At 45.1% G+C, this 21,968-nt stretch overlaps 1 protein-coding gene across 12 annotated transcripts in view; it reads right to left on the reverse strand.

Annotated features, from left to right (window-relative positions):
- CADPS (calcium dependent secretion activator) overlaps positions 1 to 21,968 on the reverse strand; it is a 170,344-nt gene that overhangs the window by 111,541 nt on the left and 36,835 nt on the right. For all 12 annotated transcript variants that reach the window (XM_027640313.1, XM_027640317.1, XM_027640315.1 and 9 more), the window contains exons 4-6: positions 20,168 to 20,404; positions 17,775 to 17,896; positions 1,760 to 1,871 (exon numbers count right to left, since the gene is read on the reverse strand). In XM_027640313.1, the coding sequence (XP_027496114.1) occupies positions 1,760 to 1,871; positions 17,775 to 17,896; positions 20,168 to 20,404 (471 nt within the window). The remainder of the gene's footprint in view (positions 1 to 1,759; positions 1,872 to 17,774; positions 17,897 to 20,167; positions 20,405 to 21,968) is intronic.

Below are 21,968 nucleotides of genomic sequence, written 5' to 3' on the forward strand. Positions count from 1 at the left end.
GCCCGCAGAAACTCAGAGCTGAGGGATGTTTTCCTGCTGGACCAGGAATGAAAGCGTATTGGTAGGGCTTGCTCATCAGCATTTCGGGGCAAGGGGGGCTGCTTTGGGGCCTGACATCTTTCTCAGAACAACATGCACAGCTAATTGCTTCCCGAGACCAGCAAAGTCAGCAATGTTCATGGCTGCCAGTGGAAACAAGACTTACAAAGCAAGTGGGTCTGCACCGAGTGTAACCACTCAGGGGAAAATCCCTGAATGGCATCGCGGCCGGCTGGGTGAAAAGCTCTGCTCAGCATGCCACAGTGGATAAAGGCAGGGTGCCAGGTTGTTTGAAGTAGGAGGTTTTGAAAATAATCCCGAAAATATTATGATGCTGTGCAGCAAAAACAATTGTAGGTCTTCAGCTGGAGTATTGCAGCCTACTGGGGTCATCCTCCTTGTCAAAAAAAGGAGGAGGACAGGATAACGGGAAGGGTCAAGCTGTGGATGAGAAAAGCTTGAAGGGGCTGTGACACTCTTAAAAGAGAAGAACAAAGGATGCTACAAAAATGTGAAAACACAAACAGTTGAAGTGAACATGGATTATATGAGACAAGATTGCATGCAATGCTCTCCACCATTAAATCAACAGCTCACTAGGACCTGGAAGAATGGCATTTTTATGAACAGAATTAACATAAACCCATGTTAATTAGGCAAAATGTTGTTGTATAGACAGACTCTCTTGTGTCAAGACACAAGTAGCCATGGAGGTAGCAAGAAACATCCCAACAGGTTAGTTCATAATTGGAAATACTGCACTCGGGTTTGCCACAGGATTGGTGGCTTTCCTGGCCATGGATTTCTTGGACATAGCCATGTAGACAGAGTGGTGAGCAAGATGTGCTGCAGAGATGGGCAGACAGAACCCAGGCTGTTCCTGGAGATTGCTTGGGTTGTGCTGAGCCCTGACACGTGAGGTGCTAAGTCCTCTTACCCTGAACTGACTTTCATGGGGTCTTTACCATGCTGATCTCTCAGCCTGAGAAGCTGAGGAAGGTGTGACAGGGAGTTTGCTGCCACTTATACCTGAGGCCAACACAAATTATACAACTGGAAAAAATCCATGGAGACAACTGAAGTGTCCCAAAGCCACAGATATTCTGGAGCTGTGGGCTGCAGCAACGAAGGGCCACCAGTCCCAGGGCACTGGTTTAGCTCTTTGCTATAACACCATTGATGGGAGCAATGAAACCCCATGTTTCACTCCCCAGTCCAGCCCCACAGAAGCCACCAGTTTGGCCACCATCCCCAGGGAACCCGGGGTTCCAAACCTTTTGCAGTGAGTACTGCAGTCAGTGCTTTCAAAAGCTCAGACTGTGCACCGGCTGCTCAGCAGATAGGAGAGCAGCTTAACACTCCCTTGCCAAACTTAAATCCCCTCTTTTTGCTTCAGCATAATCCCCTTTTCTGCCTCAGGAATGTCCATTTCCGTAAGCAACTTCTAAGGCTTTCCGGACTGCCAATATCACACACAAGATCCTCTGCCTTTGCTCAGAGCAGGCACAGCCAGCTGAAATGCTGCCACTAAAAACTCACAACAAAGACAGCATGAGAGATGCACTCCTTTCCAGCAGTGCAGAGCTTGCTTTCTTCCCCCCTCCTGAAGCTTGGCAAAAAAGCAGAGCATGTTGTGCTCCAAAGATATTTCCGTACAGGAGAGATTTCTCTAGAAAAGAAGGGCCAGAAGGAAACATTATTAAACTCAAAATTGCCTTACCCTCCCAAGCTCTTTGTCCTCCAGAGCCAGCACTCCTGTGCTCTCCGTGAACAGCTTCACCTTCACTGCAGGAAGCGCGTGGGTTGTCGTGAAGTCTCCCTGGGTGCCCCAGCTGTGAAAAGAAAGACAAGAGAGATGTTCAGCTCAGCTGCAGGTCAGGACTAACACTGCTTGGGTGTGCAATGGTTAATCCAAAATGTCCTGTCTGACACAAGCTGAAGTGGTTGGATTGTGTCAGTGACAAAGGCATTAATTATCTTCCTTGGGAAATGTGGGACAGATGTTTGGAAAACCCATGATGATTCTTGGGGGAAAAAAAAAGCATTTGGGAGCAGTATGAAAACAAATTTAAGAGAACTTTCTTATTAGAAAGAACAATATATCTCCTGCAGCGCCAGCCTGTGCAGTCACAAGAGAAGTTGAGGACTGAAGACATCTGCACCCAGGATATCTGTAATCATTCAGGCCTCTGCTCTTCTCGTGGCCAATTTACCTCTACTTTCCAGGCTGATAGCGATGTTTGGTTTTTTTTGAAGAAACTGTAATTTAACCTAGGTCCTCTTCCAAGTCTCAGCCCAGGCCCAGTTTAAATTCAAGCTGTTATGTCTGGAGTAAACCTAGTTTGCTGGAGCTGTGGAGCAGGACACCAACTCTTTGTGGATGAGATGGCAGTGGACAGAAAGATGCAACTTCTACAACTACACAATGAACTGAGACCACTGCCTATGATTTGTACCCATGAGTCATTCCATGGCTTGGAAAGGAGTGTTATGGAGGCAGAATGACCCACAGTGTGCGAAAATGCCCTCTAGACATGCATGTCTCTAAAGGAAACTTCCAAGCTTCTGCAGTCACAAGTTGTCCAAGTGCACAAAGAACATGAACGCATTCCATATGGGACCCTGCCAAGACAGTGTTATGAGCAACACCTGTGAGTGATGTGGTGGAACACACACTGCAACCCAGAGTGCTGCAAGTCAGATGAGAGATTATGCTATACCTCACTAACAACTTCTATTTGCCCTCACTCTATTAATGACATATTCTGTGCTCTAGAAGTATCAATTCATGCTTTGCTCTCCATTGAGCAAATCTTGTCCAACCGAGCTCAGCAGATGAGCATGTTCAGTGAAGAGCTGATTAACAAACTCAGCTTCTTCAGCAGCTCTGCTCTAAAGTTTTCTCTCCTGATGCCACTGATCCACATGTTTCATCTTTTTTGATGATGCATCAAACTGCCACCAGTGACAGAGAGCAGAGCTTTGGCATAAATTACCTACAGCACCACAGGTCCAGTCAAGTCCTCTATAATATATCTTTTTCATGTGTGAGCCATCAGCTACATAATAACTGTTTTAAGCATAAGAACCAAGAAACAACTTTATTTTCTAATCACTGTTTCAGGTCACAGGTGATGTTTTCTCTCTTAAAAAACTCTGTTGTCACCAGGAGGGAAAGTAGGGAGATAATCTTGCTTTGGGTAAGAGGCAAAAGTAAGAAAATATCCAACCTTAAGCTGTGTACTTTGACAGCATCTGCTTTATAGAACTCATATCGCTGTTTACTATTAAAAAGCTCTTATTTGCTGAAGCATTCCCAGACCATATGTTATCAACAAATGTTACTAACCAAATACAAACAGTAATTTTCATTAGGTTTCCTTCATGAGAACAACATTAACCACAAAGGGAATAAATGTTTCAAATGACAGTAAACATACATAGCAAACCCTTGACAACACTGTGGTGCTTACATATTCATACCCCCAAAAGCCCTGAAAAGATCTGCACCAACAAATGGAGACCATCAGAAGTTGGGTTTTGTGCTGGTTGGAGCCTGTGGTGATGTCATTAGTTGCCATAGTGATGTTCAGCATAAGGCCATAATTCATGTAACTGAAATATCATTTGTATTCAATCTAAGTACCCAGTTTATCTGGGCTGCGTATTAAGTTATTGTTGAGAAAATTAGTTCTGGATGGTAGCTAGGTATTAGGATCTTCTGAGGGACTAACAATGTAGTGGTTTAATTTCCATATTTAATTCCTAAGCAGGCTATCACTGCAGGAGTTCATTTGTTGGGAAAGTGCCTTGGGACTCATTCTGGACAAATCTCACAAAGTAGCCATGCTATCTTGACCCCTATCACAGAGTTTGTGTTGACACTCCAAAGCAATAAAACTTTTGCAAATGAGGACAAATAAATGTCATTCTGGCCAAAAGGAGATTTACATGTATATATATATATACATACACATGCCACAAAAGAAGTACACAAGCAGAAAAATCCTGAGAGTACTTTTTCAGTCGAGACCATATCAATTACCTGAATCCCACCTGAACCCCTCAGCCCAGCATTTCTTACTGCCAAGTGCATTCCAAAGCCTGAACTGATCAAGAAATGCTGCTGTGCACAGGGACTTTACTAGAATCATCACCCTATTTATGGCATCTCTGCTCTTCCAGTGGTATCACTAGGATCTGCAGGGTTTCTGCTTAGGTATCAAACTTAGGATGAGCAGCTAAACTCTTCTGGCTGCAAAGAGGTACTAACTTGACAAATGTTGGCCCTTGTTTTACCTTTTACAAGCAAAATAAGGAGATCATCTCCATAGCCTTAGTGTCTACAGATTCACCGAGAGGTGCCATCACAGTTATTGACCAAAGAGCCCAAAGCACTGAGAATTTTTCCCAAATGAAACATAAAATGACACATATCCAGAGGGTAGGAGTGGATAACAAGGAACAAAGGTTAGCTCTTGTTTCCCATTACCTCAATGGGCTCATTTAACATGAAGCACCTGAAGGATGGGCTCACTTGTCTGATTTCAGGAACATTTGGGAGCTCTCACAAGCACTGTCCTCCCTGCCACAGGAGGGACAGTGATGCCATTGCCAATGCAGGTGCCAGACTGCTCTGACCAAGCTGCTGTCAGCTGTCTCAAGTGACATGCTGCTGATCTGGCAAACCTTCAGCTTGATGCTACTCAGCCCTTCTGAACTTATGCCCAAAACTGGTAAGACCAACTAGTCTCCTGCTGATGCCACACCAAGCTCTTCCCCTTTCCTGATGTAAGATTACTGCAGAAATAACTGTCTTCATCTTATGGAAGTGCAGTGCTTTACATGCTAATCTTTGGCTGTGGCCTCTAAGGGCTGCTAAAATGCAGACACAGGAATTACAAAGTTAAATTACCACATAGCTAAAAAGACAAAAACATTAAAACACCATGGGACTGCTATGTTACAATGTGTGATTATCATACTATTTGGGATATGAATAAGGCTTGAGCAAAATCCCGTAAGCATCCCTGCTTGAGTCCTGACTGCACTCATGTATCACATGAAACCAGGCAGGAGGTTCTCTGACTCCAGCTGCTTTTCTCCATGATATCCCACTTATGTGGCCTAATCCCTAATTTTCTCAGCTGTCCTTGAGAGACACTGACTTAGTAATTTCTGTTCAACTCTAGCATGTAAGTTCCTCCCCAGGAAATTTTAGCACCCATGGCCTTCCTAAAAGTGAACATACACATTTAATACCCAGGAAAATGCATTAAATTTTCTTCATTTGTATACTGTGGTCTCCAGCAAGTCTGCTTAATTCTTGCCTAATTTGAAACATCACTCTTCTTCCATCATTGCTCTTGTAACTTGATGTAGCCAGAACACTGAGGCCTGTGATTTCTATAAATAAAGAACAAGTACAACTGGGTTATATTGCTGGGCCATGAATCAGTCCTGCTAACCAGCTCAGCCTGTCAGTGGGCTAACACGAGAGCAGTTGGAAAGCCATGCGCTTTCCACAGGGTTGACATTTAAACATAATCCATGACCAGTTCTCGTGGGCTTCAAAACTGCCAGAGGACACCTTTTATCCCTCTCCAGATATACTTATTGAAATGGGTTTGGTTGCCAGCTTGCATGGAACAAAAGTGAAAAAATCAGAAAATGAAAGTAAAAATGTTTACTAAAGGAGAGCTACACTCTTCCCCTCAGTGGGTTCACTCCAGGTGTGCACTACACTCAATGCAAACAGTAGTATCCTTAGACAGATGGTCTCTGCTGGAGATGATGCCCTTCTGCCTTGTTCCCACAAATTCACCACTTAAGTAAAAAAGTCTTGCAGAATAACATTCCTACATGTTGGTCAGATTTGCATCAGTTTATTGAGCCACCTGCTTGGTATAGTTTTTCCAGTCTAATCGACCCAGGAGCAGTGCCTGTCCCCTCCCAGGCCAGGAACATGTCCTTGGGAAGGCAGAACACAGCAAGTAGCTGCTTCCATCCCTGTAGGGGCACATCCACTGAAACCTGCAGCAGCATCCCTCACCCTCCTGCACAGCCAGCTGGCTGTGTACAGGAGCATGTAGGTCCAGCTGAAAAGCCTTTAATACATGTGACCATGTCTCGGACAATATTTGCAAGGCCAGTTTAACCTCACTCGCTCTTCTCTGCTGCCTGAGTGGGATCCCATGAGAACAAGACCAGCTGGTCTGGCTGCCTCCCTCCCTGTGCACTGCTGGTACTGGCAGGAGAGTCACGCACTTCTCTTCATCCACATTCCTCATCTTGTCCCTCCTGGCACTCACACCAGCATGTCTGTGTCCTTCCTGGTGTATTTATGGTTTGGTCCCCAAACCGAGCCAGCTGGTAAAGGGAAGCTCATCGCAAGGGTGGCACAGACATCAACCTGACAGACACTGCCTGTGTTTTGAGGAAATACAGGTCAGCAAAGTCACCTTTCGCTTGGTGACTGCTTCACGTGGTGTGGTGCGATGCTTTTAACCCAGCCTTGGTTTTTCAGCTTACTGCAGTGCCCAGCCATGGTGCCTGCTGGAGCTGGATCCTGCTCTGACGATGGAGTGTTCCCATCCCGCTTCATTGCTGGGAGACCGAAATCCTACACACAGTCTCAACTTAGTTCTTCCAGAAATCCTGTCTAGCAAATGATGGCTTTATTTCTTTAGCACACTCCTTTCCTCCCAGAACAGATCTTTGCAGGAAACATCCTTAAATCTTAGGCCATAAATCATGTATGCCCACAGCCTGAGCACTGGGAAAAACAGAGTTAGAGCAGAAGCATGCCAGGCACTGAGCTAACCTACCTTCATGCAGCTGATGGAGTAGTGCACCTTTTCCTCTAATGTAATGGTAAGGTGTATTTCTTTTTTACATGTTTCTAGAGACACAAGCAAGGAGGAAAATAAATGGTCTTAAAACATGTTTAACAGTACATGAAGAAGCACACAGGAAAGTTTTTTGCTATATTCTCTGATGCTTTACATATACCAGCCATTCAAAAACATGAATTAGAGGCTGATGACTACCATTACCAGTGATCTTTCTGAACTTCCCTTGCCCATACTCTGAGGCTACAGTTCATTATAATCGAGTGCACACAGACTTAGGTCAACAGCAAAACCTGATGCAGGGATGGTATTAATCCCACTGGGATGAAAACATCCATTTTTGAAAATGAAAAGAGCAGTTGGGAACTTCTAGGAACACCATAAACTAGACAGCCCGTGCGTTGACCTTTCACAAGCAGGTGCTGGGAGAGCAGACAGCTCGCTCCTTTTTGGGAGCAGTGCTGGTGAGGCACCAAACTGGCAGGGATGCGGCAGCACGGATGTGTCCATGACACATGATGGCAGAGGCAGGTGCTCACACCTGCACCAGCTGGGTCACAAAGCCGTAAGAAACAGAAGTAGGGCATCCCAAGGCCTCTGGGGAAACATGTACTCTTCGCAACTCTCGTGGGTAATGGCAATGGATAATAGGTTTTTCGTTTGTGTCTTCGGGATTTGAAAAAACCCAAAGGCACAGAAGAATTCAGAATTTTAGGCTCTCCAAGAAAACCCACAGGCTGGGTAACACAGCTAGAGACCTGTGGAGTGCAGCTCCACACACAACTCTGTTTCAGTGGGAGAATGCAATAAATCACTGCTAGTTTGGGGATGCTGGACTGGGGATAGCTACAAACTCGTTTGCAACTTACTGCAGTAGAACTACAAACCTCGATTGAGGTCAGCTGAATTCTTCTAGAAACATAGCCCAGTGGGCAATACAGCATCAATATTGAAAGATAAAAAGGTTATTTAGTCAGAAACAAAACAAGGTGGTGAGTAAAGACACCAAACAAAGCAGGAAGTACTTGCTGCAGATGAAGCAAGGTTGGTTCCTCCCACCACCACAGCCATGCATTGCCAAAATACCAAGCCATTTAATCCATTTGGTGGGTTTTGTGGGACTGAGTTTGGATTTCACATGCTGTAGAGAGCCTCAAATGGATCTATGGCTCTGAGGAAAGGATTTGATCTTCGGCTATCAGAAGATACTGAGAAAAGAGACCAATCACAACTGTGGAAACCCACAAATTTAGGGGACTGTACTATCATGTACAAGTGCCCAAGTCACCTTTTTTGGGCTCCTGCTATTACAATAAGGACAGATCTATTTAATAGTCAGTAGAGTTAGGCCTTAATTTGCCTTATCCCAATTTAGCAAGCAGATGAAATGATGCCTGACCTAAAAGGGTCCCTGTCTTCACTTCTAAAGAGGGGTGTTGGAGGTAACTGCTGCAGGTGCAACTAAAATCTCAAAGAATACGTACAGATGCAGAGACCTTTCTATGTTTCTGCTCATGCAAAGATGACCTGGGCTAGGAAATACAATTCAGGTGCTAAGAAAGGCACTTTTCCATTGTGCCTGTAGAAACGGATTAAGAACGGTTTGCATCCATAATATGTCTTGATTCCCAAGAGCTGCTGAGCCTCCTCTGGGATTCCTCCCACAGTAAAAGTTTGATGTGTTTACTCACCTTCAAAACAGGATAACCAAAGACATCAGACACAGATTGACAACGCAGCCTATTTCTGTTTACATTTGTTTCCTCTCCTCCCTTTCTGCTGCCAGAACAGCCTTTCAGTCCCATCCCCTCGGAACAAGCTGAGCTGAAGTGGGAGTGACAGCACAAACAGATTTGATTCCTCCTAGACTTTCCTGCACAGACTTTGTAATGATTCAAACTCTGCTTTCACTGATGCTGCTCCCATGCAGGTGAGCGACAAGGCAGCATCTCCCTGGCACTGGCCAGCAGAGACAGCTGTACCTGCCTTCCCTGGAGCTACGGAAGGCTGAGCAGGGCCATGTCTCTGTATGGAGCACTGATGTCCGCTCTGATGGGATAACCCAAGGGCGCTGTGTGAATCCATCATTTCCCATGACATCCTAATTTCTGCTGAGCATATAGCATTCCCTCTTCTAAGAAAAGAGTACCATTGGTAAATATTTTGCTTACAAAAAGGGTGTTTATTTACCCCAAAACACCACTGCAGAAAGCACTATGGTGTTATCCAAAAGGTGAGCAGACACAGCGCGTTCCCTAAGGACTGGGCTCCTCCTACAGCAGCTGAGTTCCAACGTCCAGCATTTCATGGACTGCCCATTTTTTGTTCTTACGGCTCTGAGACACAATGTATATGTCACCCACACAGACACCACTCTGCTTAACATCATGCAGCCAACAGTACCAGACAGCTGATAAGAGGCACCACCCCTCCCTCCAAGAGCTGCAACTCCCACATCCTCAAACTGGCTCCGGCAGCCCTACACTGCCGGCTGAGAGAGAAATATGTCTCGGAGAGCATCACATCTGTGCCTGAGTGTGCAAAGTGCAGAAGGAATAGGGTAAAGCTGACAGAGACTGCAGCAAAGCAAAGCCTGCAAAGGTCTGCACTTGATCTGCTTGTGGCTCACACACAGTCCCCACAGACCCCGTTCCAGTGCCAGCACAGGGCACTGCAGCCAAGAGGAGCTGCTGAGGCCGACAGCACAGCTTTAGGAACCCAAAAAAGGATGATCTCTGCTATACAGAAAATATGGAGCTTGATTTGTGTTTCCTGGGAATGAATGATAGAGTGGAGAAGTGTCATGAAGGAAGTAGGGAGGGGAGGTGGATTTAATCACATTATAGCTATTTACGGCCACGAGATGGCATTCCTGCCCCAGAGATGTCCCTGTGCCATGCCTGCACCCAGCCCAACTCACCTCCTGTGCCCAGGACCACACACCCCTCCTGGGCTGCTGCACCCCGGGCTGGGCTCTACTGCACAAATCTCCCGGCCGGTTTGGGTGAGAAATTCTGTCAATGCCATTCACCAAAATCTTTGGGCTATTAACAGGGAAAACAAGTAGTGTGATTACTTTCCATGATTTAAATGATGACTGCTTTTCAAATGCTCTGTGCTCTTCCCTAATACTTTCACAATTAGAGAAGAAAAGCTCAGCAGGAGGAAATGGAAATGAAAGCCCAGCATCATTTCACTGGGAGGTCTGAACTGAAGGAATAATTGGTTTTACAAGGGCTGCCTACTATATGTGCTCCATCAGTGTATCTGCTTTGGATACAGCACAAGTTAAGAGTTTAAGTCACAAAATGCATCTGTGTGCATTTACTGTCTGTGGCTGTGACACTTCTTGCATAACACAATGTCTTGCAATGACATCCACAGGCTAATTAAGGTTTCTTTTGGTCAAAGATGCTCCACTGAACCAGCCCCAGAGCTGCTCATTTCACAAAACAATTAAATTCAGTGGTTAATCACTTCTCTCAAGTCTTGTCACCCTGAAAGAAAACCAAACTGCAGAGGACTGCCGCTGTTTAAGGCCTGGTCATGGTTCGGACTTAGTAAGGCCAAGCCCTGCCAGCTTCACAGAAACTCAGTATCTCACAAGCAGAGACCATGAAAAAGGAGAAAGAAATCCTCTGCCTGAAAATACAGGTTACTGGTTTGTGCCAACATAGTCTACACCTTCCTTTGTAAAATTCAGTAGAGGAGAGCAATGAAATATTTCCTAAATGTAAACAGAGCAGAAAACAGCACCAGGTGCCTTTCCAAAATCAGCTAAAGAAACGAACAAGATGTTCGAGACCATCTCTTGTTGTTGCATCACCACTTACATTTTTCCTGTCCTATATTTTTCTAAGACAGAATCCAAGACAGAAAGTCCAAATCCAGCCAGATACTTGGGATAAGGTTTGCCTTGCCTAACTTCTGACAGCTAGAAGCAAAGGCATCCTAGGATCTCCTGGTTCAGTGGGGATGAGTGGACAATTCCAGCAGGTGATGCCCACCCAGTTCCTCTCTCCATCAGCATGCAGTGACAAGAGGACGTTGCTCCCTTTAAGTACTTTCAGACTTAGTGCTGTGGTTCGCTGGGAGATTTAGCACATTCACAAAGCCAATAGGCCTCTCTACCTTCATTTCACAGAAAGAACACTTAAAATGTTGAGAAATCACTGTCCAGACAGGAGCAGGCACAGTACCAAACCTTTAAAGCATGTTCTCTATCTCCCTACGCTGCTTTGCAACCAGCAATAGCAGCACCTCTCATTAAATGATAATGTGCACTACTTGTACAGCACTTAATAAATAAACCAACAACCGGGCCCTTTCACATGTCTCGCTCCCTGCCTTTCCCTTGGCAAATGACGTGCAGAATCTGCACTAAGGCATGGCTTAATTATTTTTAAAAAACACCAACCATGAGCAATAAACAAGATGACTAAATGTATCCCGGGACTTGCATTTTGCAGTCCTTCTCTTAATTTAGCACTGTTTCAGCTCACTGAATCTCAATCTCATTTCAATGTCCTTTTGGTCCCTACTATCCCATCTTAAGGTTGCATGAATAGGAGTGATGAAGCAGACGGGTGTCGATGAAAATCGCCTTGGGCATCATCACACCTTCTGGAATACTTAAATTTGAATATATGTGCTATCACAGGAATACATAATTCCCAAGTGCATAGGAACACTCAAGAAATTAGACAGCTGGCGAGAAAAGAGAGACATTCATCTGTGAAAGAGAAGGTGCATGAGCTCAACCCTTACTAGACACCAGAGAATCCATGTGAAAGCAGTGCTGTGTGTGCCCTAAAGGTCAGGGAAAACACAGTCAGAGTTTGCACTTACTTGATACCACCAAAACCAACTACAAGAGGTAAGTCTACAGAAACAAGCCATCATTATTCTTCAACACAGCTTCTAGTGTAAAATACAGAAGAGGAGGGACTGCACATGAGACCTTTGGGAGCAGGATCACCACCCACAGTCCCAGTAGAGTATTCCACAACTGTCCAGGAGGCTGCTCACAGCAGTGTGGCTGTCTGGGTGACAGTCAGAGTAAGGGAATCCTGTGGGGTCTACCTTTATTCTGGGGAAAAACTCAGTCACTTAATCTAAAGTAAAATTTTTGTGCCCACAAGATAAGAACCATTCCTGCAGAGCAGCTATGAGTAAGCATCAGAAGAGGTTCTGAATTCCTAATTAAAAAAGGTATTAAATCACTTGCATGAAGACTTCCCATAATAGATCACACGCTTGCATCTGGGTAATAACTTTTTAGTGCAGTTTTTGCTGTGCTTAATGACTTGTCCACAGCCTCCATTTTCAGAAATGGGAATGTCACAGCATAAATCTCAGGAGCATTATGGAAATACTGTCACACACACAAAAAGGGATTTGAAGAGCAGGTCAGACCAAGCTAACAGCAGAACCCTCCAGGTGCAAAGTCAGGCACAGTCTCATTGGAAAACTGTCTCCTGGGCATGCTAAATAGCTGTCAGTGAAGAAATCGTTTATCAGGGATTTGGACACCGCTTTGTACCTTTCAGCCTCAGACAGAGGGGCTAAAAACAACCGCCCTGAAGTTCCTGTTCCTGTCCCTGTCATTGTCACCAGCAGCATCACTTAACTCACAGAGAGCAAAGCTGAAAATCTCTCCTGGAAGACCTTTCTCCAACAGATGCCCTGGGGCAGACTGACCCTCTGCTCAGAGACTCACCCCAGGAACGAGGACTGCACCTCAGAAGTGATGGTGTCTGATGTTACCTGTACCCAGGGCTCAGTCACCGGCCTTAACACATTCCTAAATCTCCTGGAAGTTTCCTAAGGAGAAAGAGCTGCAAACATCTGCACAGCTGTGAAATGAAATCATGCGACTGGAAAGGCAAGCCAATTGGTATGGGTAATTAACACAGCTTATATTTAATGCTGAAGCCAATTAGAAGAGGGAGGAGGGAGGAAAAAAAGGAAAAAAAAGCAGCTACTTCCTAAAATTTCCTTTTGCTTTGTTTTTCACCCAGCATCGTGAATTTTGCTTACACAGGGCTTAGCTAAGCATGTAAACCTAAATATGAATGCCTGCTTAAAACCCTCAGCCACTCAGGTCTTGTGCCTAAGCTTTGCCTTATCTGGAAAAGCCTTGCCAGGCACAGCACCAACAGCTGTACTGGGAGATACACAACATGAATTATGGGCTAAACTCTGCTCTCACTCACATCAGTTTAAACCCCTTTAGTTCAGTGGAGTTAAATTAGTTCTACAGCACACGGAATATTTATTTGTAATTTATACATCTCTAAAGGACTTTTCTCATTTTACCACAGGGGAGTGTGCAGGGCATCCCCAACTAATTTTGGCAGCAAAACACTGACTGCAACAAAACGCTCTTATCATGCTCCTATCTGTGCAAAGCCAAGGGGCAGCACCTCACACTCCAGGGCCTGAGGCGGGGGATTCCTGAATGAAAAGACCAGATTTTCCCCTTCTGCAGACAGAGAAGAGATCCCTGTTTGCCACCCTCCCTTCCTGCAGGGCTTCTCCCTTTGCTGCTCAGTGCCCATCTCCCAGAAGGAGAGGGTGACCGAACGGGACTGAGGAAGGATGCTGTGCACTTCCAGTCCCTCTTCACGGTCAGGCAGCGGGCTCTGATGGATATGGCACACCAATCTGAAACAAAACCCCTGGCTGAAGGATAAGGATGGAGATCTGGTGCAGCCTGTCGAAGCAGAGATAAGCAGCTGAGCTGTCACAGCACCTTGAAACAAATCAGGGAGCAGGATCAGAACAAGCACAGAGATAAAACAAGGCACTCCTCTCTCCTAGGGCAGTGGGTAAGAGAAAGGAGATGGGAGAGGTTTAGAAGTTTACCAAAGACATTACTTTATCATCAGAGTGAATTTCTGGAAAGGCCCAAGCCCTTGGTCATGACAAACAACATAAGATGTGATATAGAGTCAGATGAGACTCATTAAGTGCCCTCTCTCCAGCACTGCCATACAGTACATGCTGAAGAAAATTACATGGAAAAAACCCCAAGCAATGATGATTTGTCTTTTCTCCTTCAAAACCAACAATCTTCATTCCCACCTATTCTCTGAGCCACTGCACAACCCTTGCAGTAGGGTTGAAGGTGCTCAACCTCAAAATAAAGACAATTCCAAAATAAAGACAATTCCAAAATAAAGACAGCCCACACCTCTGTCCTTTCTTGGCTGTGCTAAAATGCACAGACAGGATGGCCAGATTCTTCCCCCACCAGTTATTTACTGCTTTTACCCCAAATGGTTCAGCTGAGGTCAATGCAGGGACACATGATTTTCACTACTGTGAGTCAAGGGAGAATGAGACTTATCTGTGTGCCAAAATAGGTCCAGGTGAATACACAGCATTTATTTACAAGGCACGTAGGACCTTGCTGTTGTTTGGGTCTCTTTGTTTTCTTTTGTTCTGCTTACATCAGAGAAAGGTAACAGAAGATGCTGAAACACTGGTACAGCTGATGAGCACTGCTACAAGCACGGGTTACTCTTTAAATATATTCATCAGCCTCTTTAGAGGCTGTAGAACAGGGGTGTTGTGGCTGCATCTTTTGTGCTATTCCCAAACCCCTCAGCAACCCTGTTTTCGGTCCGTGCAAATGGCAGCACTACTACCACAGCTCCTGGAAGGGCATTTTGGAGACATGCAGACAGCAGACCTCAGGTCAGCATGCAGGGAAAGGGGGGTATAAACCCCTCAACCATCTGCAAGAATACAGTTCCAGTGTGAAAAGCAGTAAAATCCAGCTCACATTGGGATTTGGGATATTTTTCAGAGGCATCTGCAGGTTAGGACATAATACACAAAGGCTTTTTCTTACACAACTTATTAAAAGCACTACCAATAATACACTGCAAACCTGACCTGAAATAAACCTTACCATTTCAGATCTGGCTTTCTCTAGAACTGTGCCATTGCACTGAGGCAGATAATCCTCACATGAAGGGATTGGGCTTAAAATGTCAGCAATCCAGCACGGAGCCTGAGAAGAAATAGAAGGCCAGTATTTACTGCTGTCCCAAGAGCCACACTCTTCACACACGACTCATCTGATCACTTGGCTGCTAACTCTGCTGCTGCCCTGCCTCTCTCAAGATCTGCAAACAGCTCCAAAGTCACTAAGATGCCTTCAAACATCTTTTTCTCAAAAACTGCTGGTTTTGCACCAGAGAAGATGAAAGGAGAATCTCTCACAAACCTAGACCAGTGGTTTTGGAAATCCGCTCCTGGCCAGGAAATCACCTTTCCCCATTAGGGATGTGGAGCCAAGGTTAGCACCCCTGGCATGGCACTGAGCTGAAGAGCAGTCACTGCCACTGCTGTGACTTGGGTGTTTTAGCTGAGGGCTGGCATTTCAAGGACACATGAGAATATAGTGACCAACTCCATGAGTTAGGTGAAAAGATGTCCTACCGGTTCAAGTGGCCCCGTATCACCCTCCACCCCAGGACACAAGGCTGTCATAGAAAAGGGAAGTCTTCCAGTGAATCTTACTGTTCAAATACAAGCTACTCACCCCCAGGCCAGACAGCATCCCCTTCCAAAGCACGCAAATCCTGGGATGCTGGGCAGTGAGCAGTACCTCATGCCTTTACTGAGTTGCTTCCTTTATCAAGGAGCGGTTTGTTTTTATTATAAAAAGTACACAAACAAACATGGTGTGAATGACCTCAATGAGCATCTAAACTGACACCTCAGAAGGCTGTTTTGCCTGGCCATAAATTGTCTGTCTCTAAGGCAGCACTGCTCAAAAATGCACCAAAAATTTCTCAGAGATGTTTCTATCACTGCCCTCATCACCTGAGGGCCTTCAAGTCTTGTATTAAGCAACATGACAAACATGTCACATCTTGGCAATTCTCTCTTTCCTGCTCTTCTCAAGAGAAGAATTAAGTGCAGTAAATTGCTTTCATTGGACTTTGGTTTCCTGTGTCTGTGGTGCTGTGTCCGCAAGAGGAAGCAAGGTGAAAGAAACACCTCTAATGCAGAGAGGAAGAAAGGACAAGCTTTCTGTGGTGGCCTCTGGTTTCTGTGAATGTTATCCTAGAGCCTCTGCTTGGCTGGTCTTTGGAATTAGAAAGTCCCAGGACCCTCAAGCAACACAACTGTCAAACCTACTCCCTTCCTAAGGCATTTCCATAGGTATTAGCCCAAGTGCTGGAGCCATCCAGAAGACATCACACCTGGCTCACACCTCTACAGGAAGCCAGAGCAGAGAGAGGATGAGTGTGATGGACTTGCATAACTCATATCACATTGCAGCATTCAGTGTTGGCTGCATTTTCCTGAGGGCTGATGGCTTCATGCCCAGACATTGTACATTTCATTATGATAAAAAGACCCACTCAACTGAAGAGCTCATTCCTGCAGCCCTTATTTTAAAAACAATTCTTGCAGAAATGGTCCTACGTCTGGCAGCAAGAAGGCTTGTGCAAGGAAGGACAGACCCTTTGAGCAAAAGTGGGATGAACAGACCAATCTAAATAAGTACACGTAACCCAGAAGTGTGCTTTTCAGTATGGATAGTAGTAATTTCCCCTAGATAGAGCCCAACTTTCTCCACTGAAGCAATAAAAATACCTTAAATAGTGAAATTGTAGGTTCTTATGGAAATTTTGTTCCAAGCATAGCTCTCTTCCTTCCTTCTCTGAAGGAGACTTTTGAAGCATTTTGAAAAGTAAGCCAGGCTGCAGCACTTTCCCTGATTGGGAATATTGTTTTTAAACCACTTAGTGCAGATTCCTGCTGCTCTGGTGCAGTGCAGGGCACAAGGCATCAGCAGTTTCTGTGCCTCTATGAGAGGACAGTGATGGAGGGAGGGCAGTCTGCCCTCAGCTCCGCTCTCTCCTGAGTGTCTGCCCGCAGTGCTTGTGCACTCCCATGTAATGCAACCAGGCAGTTTCAGCTTTCCTTCCACCAGCTTGGGAAGCTCCTGTAAAACCACAAAGAACTGGTCACTTGGAGGGAATGGGATACGGAAACAGAGGAGGAATATCCCAAAAGCAGCCCCCTCCTGCACTGCTCCCTACTCCTGGAGGAGGCTTCATACCACCTTGGCAATTCTCCACTGTGAGGACGTGCATCGAGAATTAAATTTAAGGGTGGAATCTCTGCAGTGATCCAGAGAAAAACTGCCTCAAATCCATAATGTTTCGAGCTAACTAATCCTACAAATTGGAATGGAAATAAGCCATTCATCATTTTCTCCTTCCAAATTAACCAAGATCAATCACTACTCACAGGCGTTTCACAACATCTGGGCAAGACAAAAGTGGGGATTTGGGGACCAGATCAAAGAGGACAGGACAAGACCCTGCCTTTGAATGGGACTGGGTCAGAGAGGTCTCTGATAAAGCTTTAACTGAGTGACTTGAAGCTTTTCCCAGCTCCTCTCTCTCACCTCTGGCTGAAGCTGCCAGAGTGTGTCCCTGACAGCTGTTTCCTTTCTCGTAGGACTACCAAAACCCAGACAGTGAGGATGAGATAATGTACCTACACCTGATGGCACCAGTTCAGATGGACATTCAGACAAGTATTTATCTAAGCACATCCTTAACTCCATCCCTATTTAGCTAAGTCTTTACGTACAGTCCCAAATTTATCTCTCTATGGTTACACGAGACATAAGCCTCTCATTAACACCTCTTTTTCTCAATCAGGGCTTATGTGCCATTCTTAGCTGCAGGATGATGCTCTGCATACGTGGAAGGCCACATTTCTCCTCTGCTTCTCAGTCCCCTCTGGCCTCACCATGCAGGAGAGAGAGCTATCTGCAGTGACTTAGCAGTATAGAGATGGGGCAGAGGAGAGCATGGTGGAGAGAGAAAAAAGCAAAGCAAGACTTACGTTGGCTTTGAGGCTTCAGCCTGGTCAGTCTGCAGTTTCTCCCCACCTTCCACTTCCATGGTGCAGTACACGATACGGTTGGGGGCCAGCGACTTCAGACCCTGCACCTCCATGATGACAACCTGCCGGGAGAGAAAGAGAAATGTAAGAGGAGCAGCCTCCTTCAGACCTTGCTGTGGCTCCTGACACAGCCAGTGCTGGGGGCCTTCGTGTGCTGCTGGCTGTTCATGGTGGCAGGTGGGCTGGGACAGTGGCACTGCCCAGGCTGAGTTGCAGCCAGTGAGGTCTGTGTGGAGATCAGGACTCCCTCTGCCGGCACATGGGCTTGTTGAAACCTTTGAGTGCCCAGGACTGTACCAAGCTTCAGGAGATGGACTTCACAGATATGGTCCTGTCCCAGCTAGAAGTGCCTTAAGATGTGCAATCCAGGAAAAAAAGCACACAACTACTCAGCTTGTGCCAAGACAACAATAAGAGTAATCACATAATGGTTTGGGGTTGACCTCTGAAGATCATCTAGTCCAATTCCCACATTGTGGCAGGGACATCTTTCAGTAGATCAGGTTGCTCAGAGCCCCATTCAACCTGACCTCGAACATTTCCAAGGAAAAAGCATCTTTGCCCTAGTTGTTCCCTGTTCCTGTGCCTCATCACCCTCACATTTTCTTATATTCAATCCAGATCTACCCTTTTTCAGTTTAAAACTGTTGCCCCTTGTCCTGTCACTCTACAGTCCTGGTAAAAAACCAAATCTTTCTCCATCTTTCTTATAAGAAACCTTTCTTATTAAGAAATCATCATCTTAGTTTCTTGCAGGTAATTACCCTTTTTTCTTTTTTTAAAGGTGATTAATCCCATTAACTACATACCTTAAACATTTCTACAAGAAGCACCGGGGGAGTTTCTGTTCATGTTTTAATATAGATATCTATGAAGTATATACACAGGGGTTTAAAATTGTTCTCCTCAGGTCTTCTGATCTGGCTTCAGCTGAAGATCCCCTCGCTGGCACACAGAGCTCCACAAACCCTCTAATGAGTGCACATTTTCAGTAAAAGCTCTCTTGCAGCAAGAGTTTTCAGCACTGAGCAGTGCCCAGACCTGCCAACTCCTGAAGTCAGTGCTTCACTGAGCTTTGGCTTCCCACCAGATGGGGTTCAGCTGGAGCAAAGCATTGTAGACGCTCTGTTGTAAGGGTAAGTCCCTTCACACACGGTTGTACATGATGCACAGGCTTCTGCAACAGGGAAATTTATTGCTTTGTGATAGTTCCCTGCTCCTCCAACAAGAATGCTTGGAAGTCAGGTTTTATTTAATGTTGCTCCTGAAGGCACGATCTCTGGGTTCACAGCCCTATTTCTAAATAAGACTGAACTGAACACTATAAAGAAGGTTTCAGACATCTAATGAGTTAAGCTCTGAGACTGGACAACCAGTGTCATTAAGTTTTGCATTGGCATGATATGTATAACAAAAGACCTTTTTAGGAAGCAAAATAAACAAGAAACTACACAAAAATAGAATTTTCTGATTTTTCTGCAGCCTACATTCTTGACTCTATCCTAGTAGTTGTTTTGACAATGTAACATAAACCCACTCATTGACAGACAACCACAACTCTGTATGGGTGAGCTGATGACTCCTTGAAGTAAATATGCCTGCAAATAGACCACAAATATGTTTGCACAAAACAACTGAGTTGGCTGAAAACAGCTCCTGAGCAACACTGTTCCAGGACTGAGGCAGCCTGTGTCAGAGGTAATGGAGGTCCCACAGCATCCTGCCTTCCCCTGGGCTGCACAGACAAACTGCTCGACAGAGCAGAAGGTCAGTGTTCAACACAGAGCAAAGAGCAAGCCAGCACAGCACAGTATTTCCACACAAACTGCAAGCCAATCTGTTGGGTGCATTCAAACCCCAGCAGTTTTCAACAATTTCAACATCCTCAACAAAGAGAAAGCAATTTTTGCAGTGAAATACAGCGACCCCTCTAACTGGCAATAATTAAACACAGTGACATTTATGGTGTTGCATTATTATATTGGTTTCAGGGGACAATACAGGCTCAGGTTTACTGGGGTACACTCAGTAACAAACTGCATGAGGAGGTCAGTTAATGATGCAGATTTCTGAGCCATTTGATATACCTCAGCAGCAAATGCCAGACAGCATATATCACGCAGTTAGTTCCAACAAGATGGTGAGACACCAGAAAGGACACAACATCTGATCACAGGCAAAGCTTCCAGTAACCAGGGAGGAGTTGTTCCTCATGGAGATCAGAAAGTGATTTCTACTCACCTTGCTTCAACTAACTGAAGTTTGAAGGGAGCAGAACTTGGCTGCTGTGATTTTTACTCCCACGAACTCTGTACCCTGTGGTGTGAACTTACCTCCAGGGAGAACGACAACACGACGTCTGACTTGGAAAGCTGGTTCTCATTTTCTTCTCCCATGTCAATTATAGAGGTGTTGTGGCTACGTTTCAGCTTCTGCAGCTTGAACTCGGAGCCTCCTTTAGACACAGGCATGCTCTCCAGGTTTGCCATCAGGAGATTGACAGACGACTTCAGCTCCTCAATGTACATGTTCTCCATTTCTTTGGACACAAACTTGGGAAACTTGCGTTCCTTGGATTTGGAAAGAAACACAACAGAAAGAATGGCTGTGACAATCAGCAACCACTTGTTGCACTGGAAGAATCCCCCAGGAGCATCTGCAGAGGTTTGCTAGCAGGGAACTCCCACAAACCAGATGACAAATTACAGCTTCCCCTGGGTAATGCAGAAACATTATTAGCTTCCATAGAATTACTACTTGGTACTTGTCCAACTTTCCTGTTTCTTGCATGGACTTGCATTTCATTGATTTTTCTCTCAGCAAATGGATTTTTTCATATGTATGTATTCACAGTTACAAACACTCCAGGCCAACTCTCAGCTGAACTTTGTGACTGACAGCAATTTACTAAGGATTCAAAGGATGTTGACAGTAAGGGACTTGTCTTCCAGTCTCCCAAATGCACCAGTTCTCTTTAAAACACTTCTGAGCAGTTGCTCCATCAGTTTTCTAGGTATGAAAGGAGCCCAAAGAGGGAAAACCATCAATGTGTGGGCAGTAACATGTGGTCCCAACTGGAAAAAGGGGTAAAACACCTTTCCCACTACTTGCCAGGGCCTGAATCTCCCTCCAAGACAACAACCTTTCATTCCAGCGCTGCTTGTTGTCAACAGGAAATTTAAAGATTAAAACAAAAGGTGACAGTGAGGGAAAATTACGATGTTCCCCAATGCATGTTCTCAGCTTTGAACTTCTGCCCATCACTAGTCTGAGCCCTATGTCTTCTGACAACTCTTCCCATGCCCTGAATCTGCTCAGGATTTGAGCGTCTCTCAGGGGGTTACGAGAGACTGTGCATGGTGTGTGACAGTGAGGCAGCATCTGCAGCCAGGGAATGTGAAGCTGACGTGCAAAGTATCTTGGTAGCAATTCATAATATTGTAAAAAGCTGTTTGTAAAATGTATGCTAGAAAAGAAAACAAGGTCATGTTTCTTCTAGAAGACTGTCATCAAGTTGCTGAAAAAGTACTCCACTGCACTAGTTTTTGCATCAGTCCTCGTTACAAGCACAGTTCACAGCAGCACTAACACCAAGCAGTTAAAATATAGTCATCTGTTTCCAGTCTCAATCTTGGGAAGCAATTCCCTCATGTAAATTAGACCTGGTGCAAGATAAACTACCTAATCAGTCTGCTTTATTGTCTATGCATTGTACAAGTTGCAAGTCACCCTTAGGAAAAAAAAAAAGGCAACTGTTTTGTGGATTTTGAGAACTACTGCTGAAGCAATGATTTTCAGACATTACTGCTTTTTTACCCTGCTGCCATCCATCTCTCCAGGGACTTCAATTTTGGCACTCCCTCCACAAACCTCTACAGAAGTGCAGCAAGACTGAGACATTTCACTGTGTGCCACCAACAACATCTCATATTAAGGCTAAAAATGCCTAAAGTGACAGAAAACAGTTTAACTGAGACTATTTGACTGATGATGGAAATGCAGAGATGCAGGTGTAGTCTCTAGTTACCCACTGGATTGGAGATAAAGCTGGGAAAGTCTCAAGTAAGGCACTATAAGAGATGCAGATAACAGCAAGATTGGGTGTTAGTCACCTCCACGTGTACTTTGAGCAGA

The sequence above is a fragment of the Corapipo altera genome, unplaced genomic scaffold (assembly GCF_003945725.1).
Source record: "Corapipo altera isolate COAL_440 unplaced genomic scaffold, ASM394572v1 55, whole genome shotgun sequence".
Lineage (NCBI taxonomy): Eukaryota > Metazoa > Chordata > Aves > Passeriformes > Pipridae > Corapipo > Corapipo altera.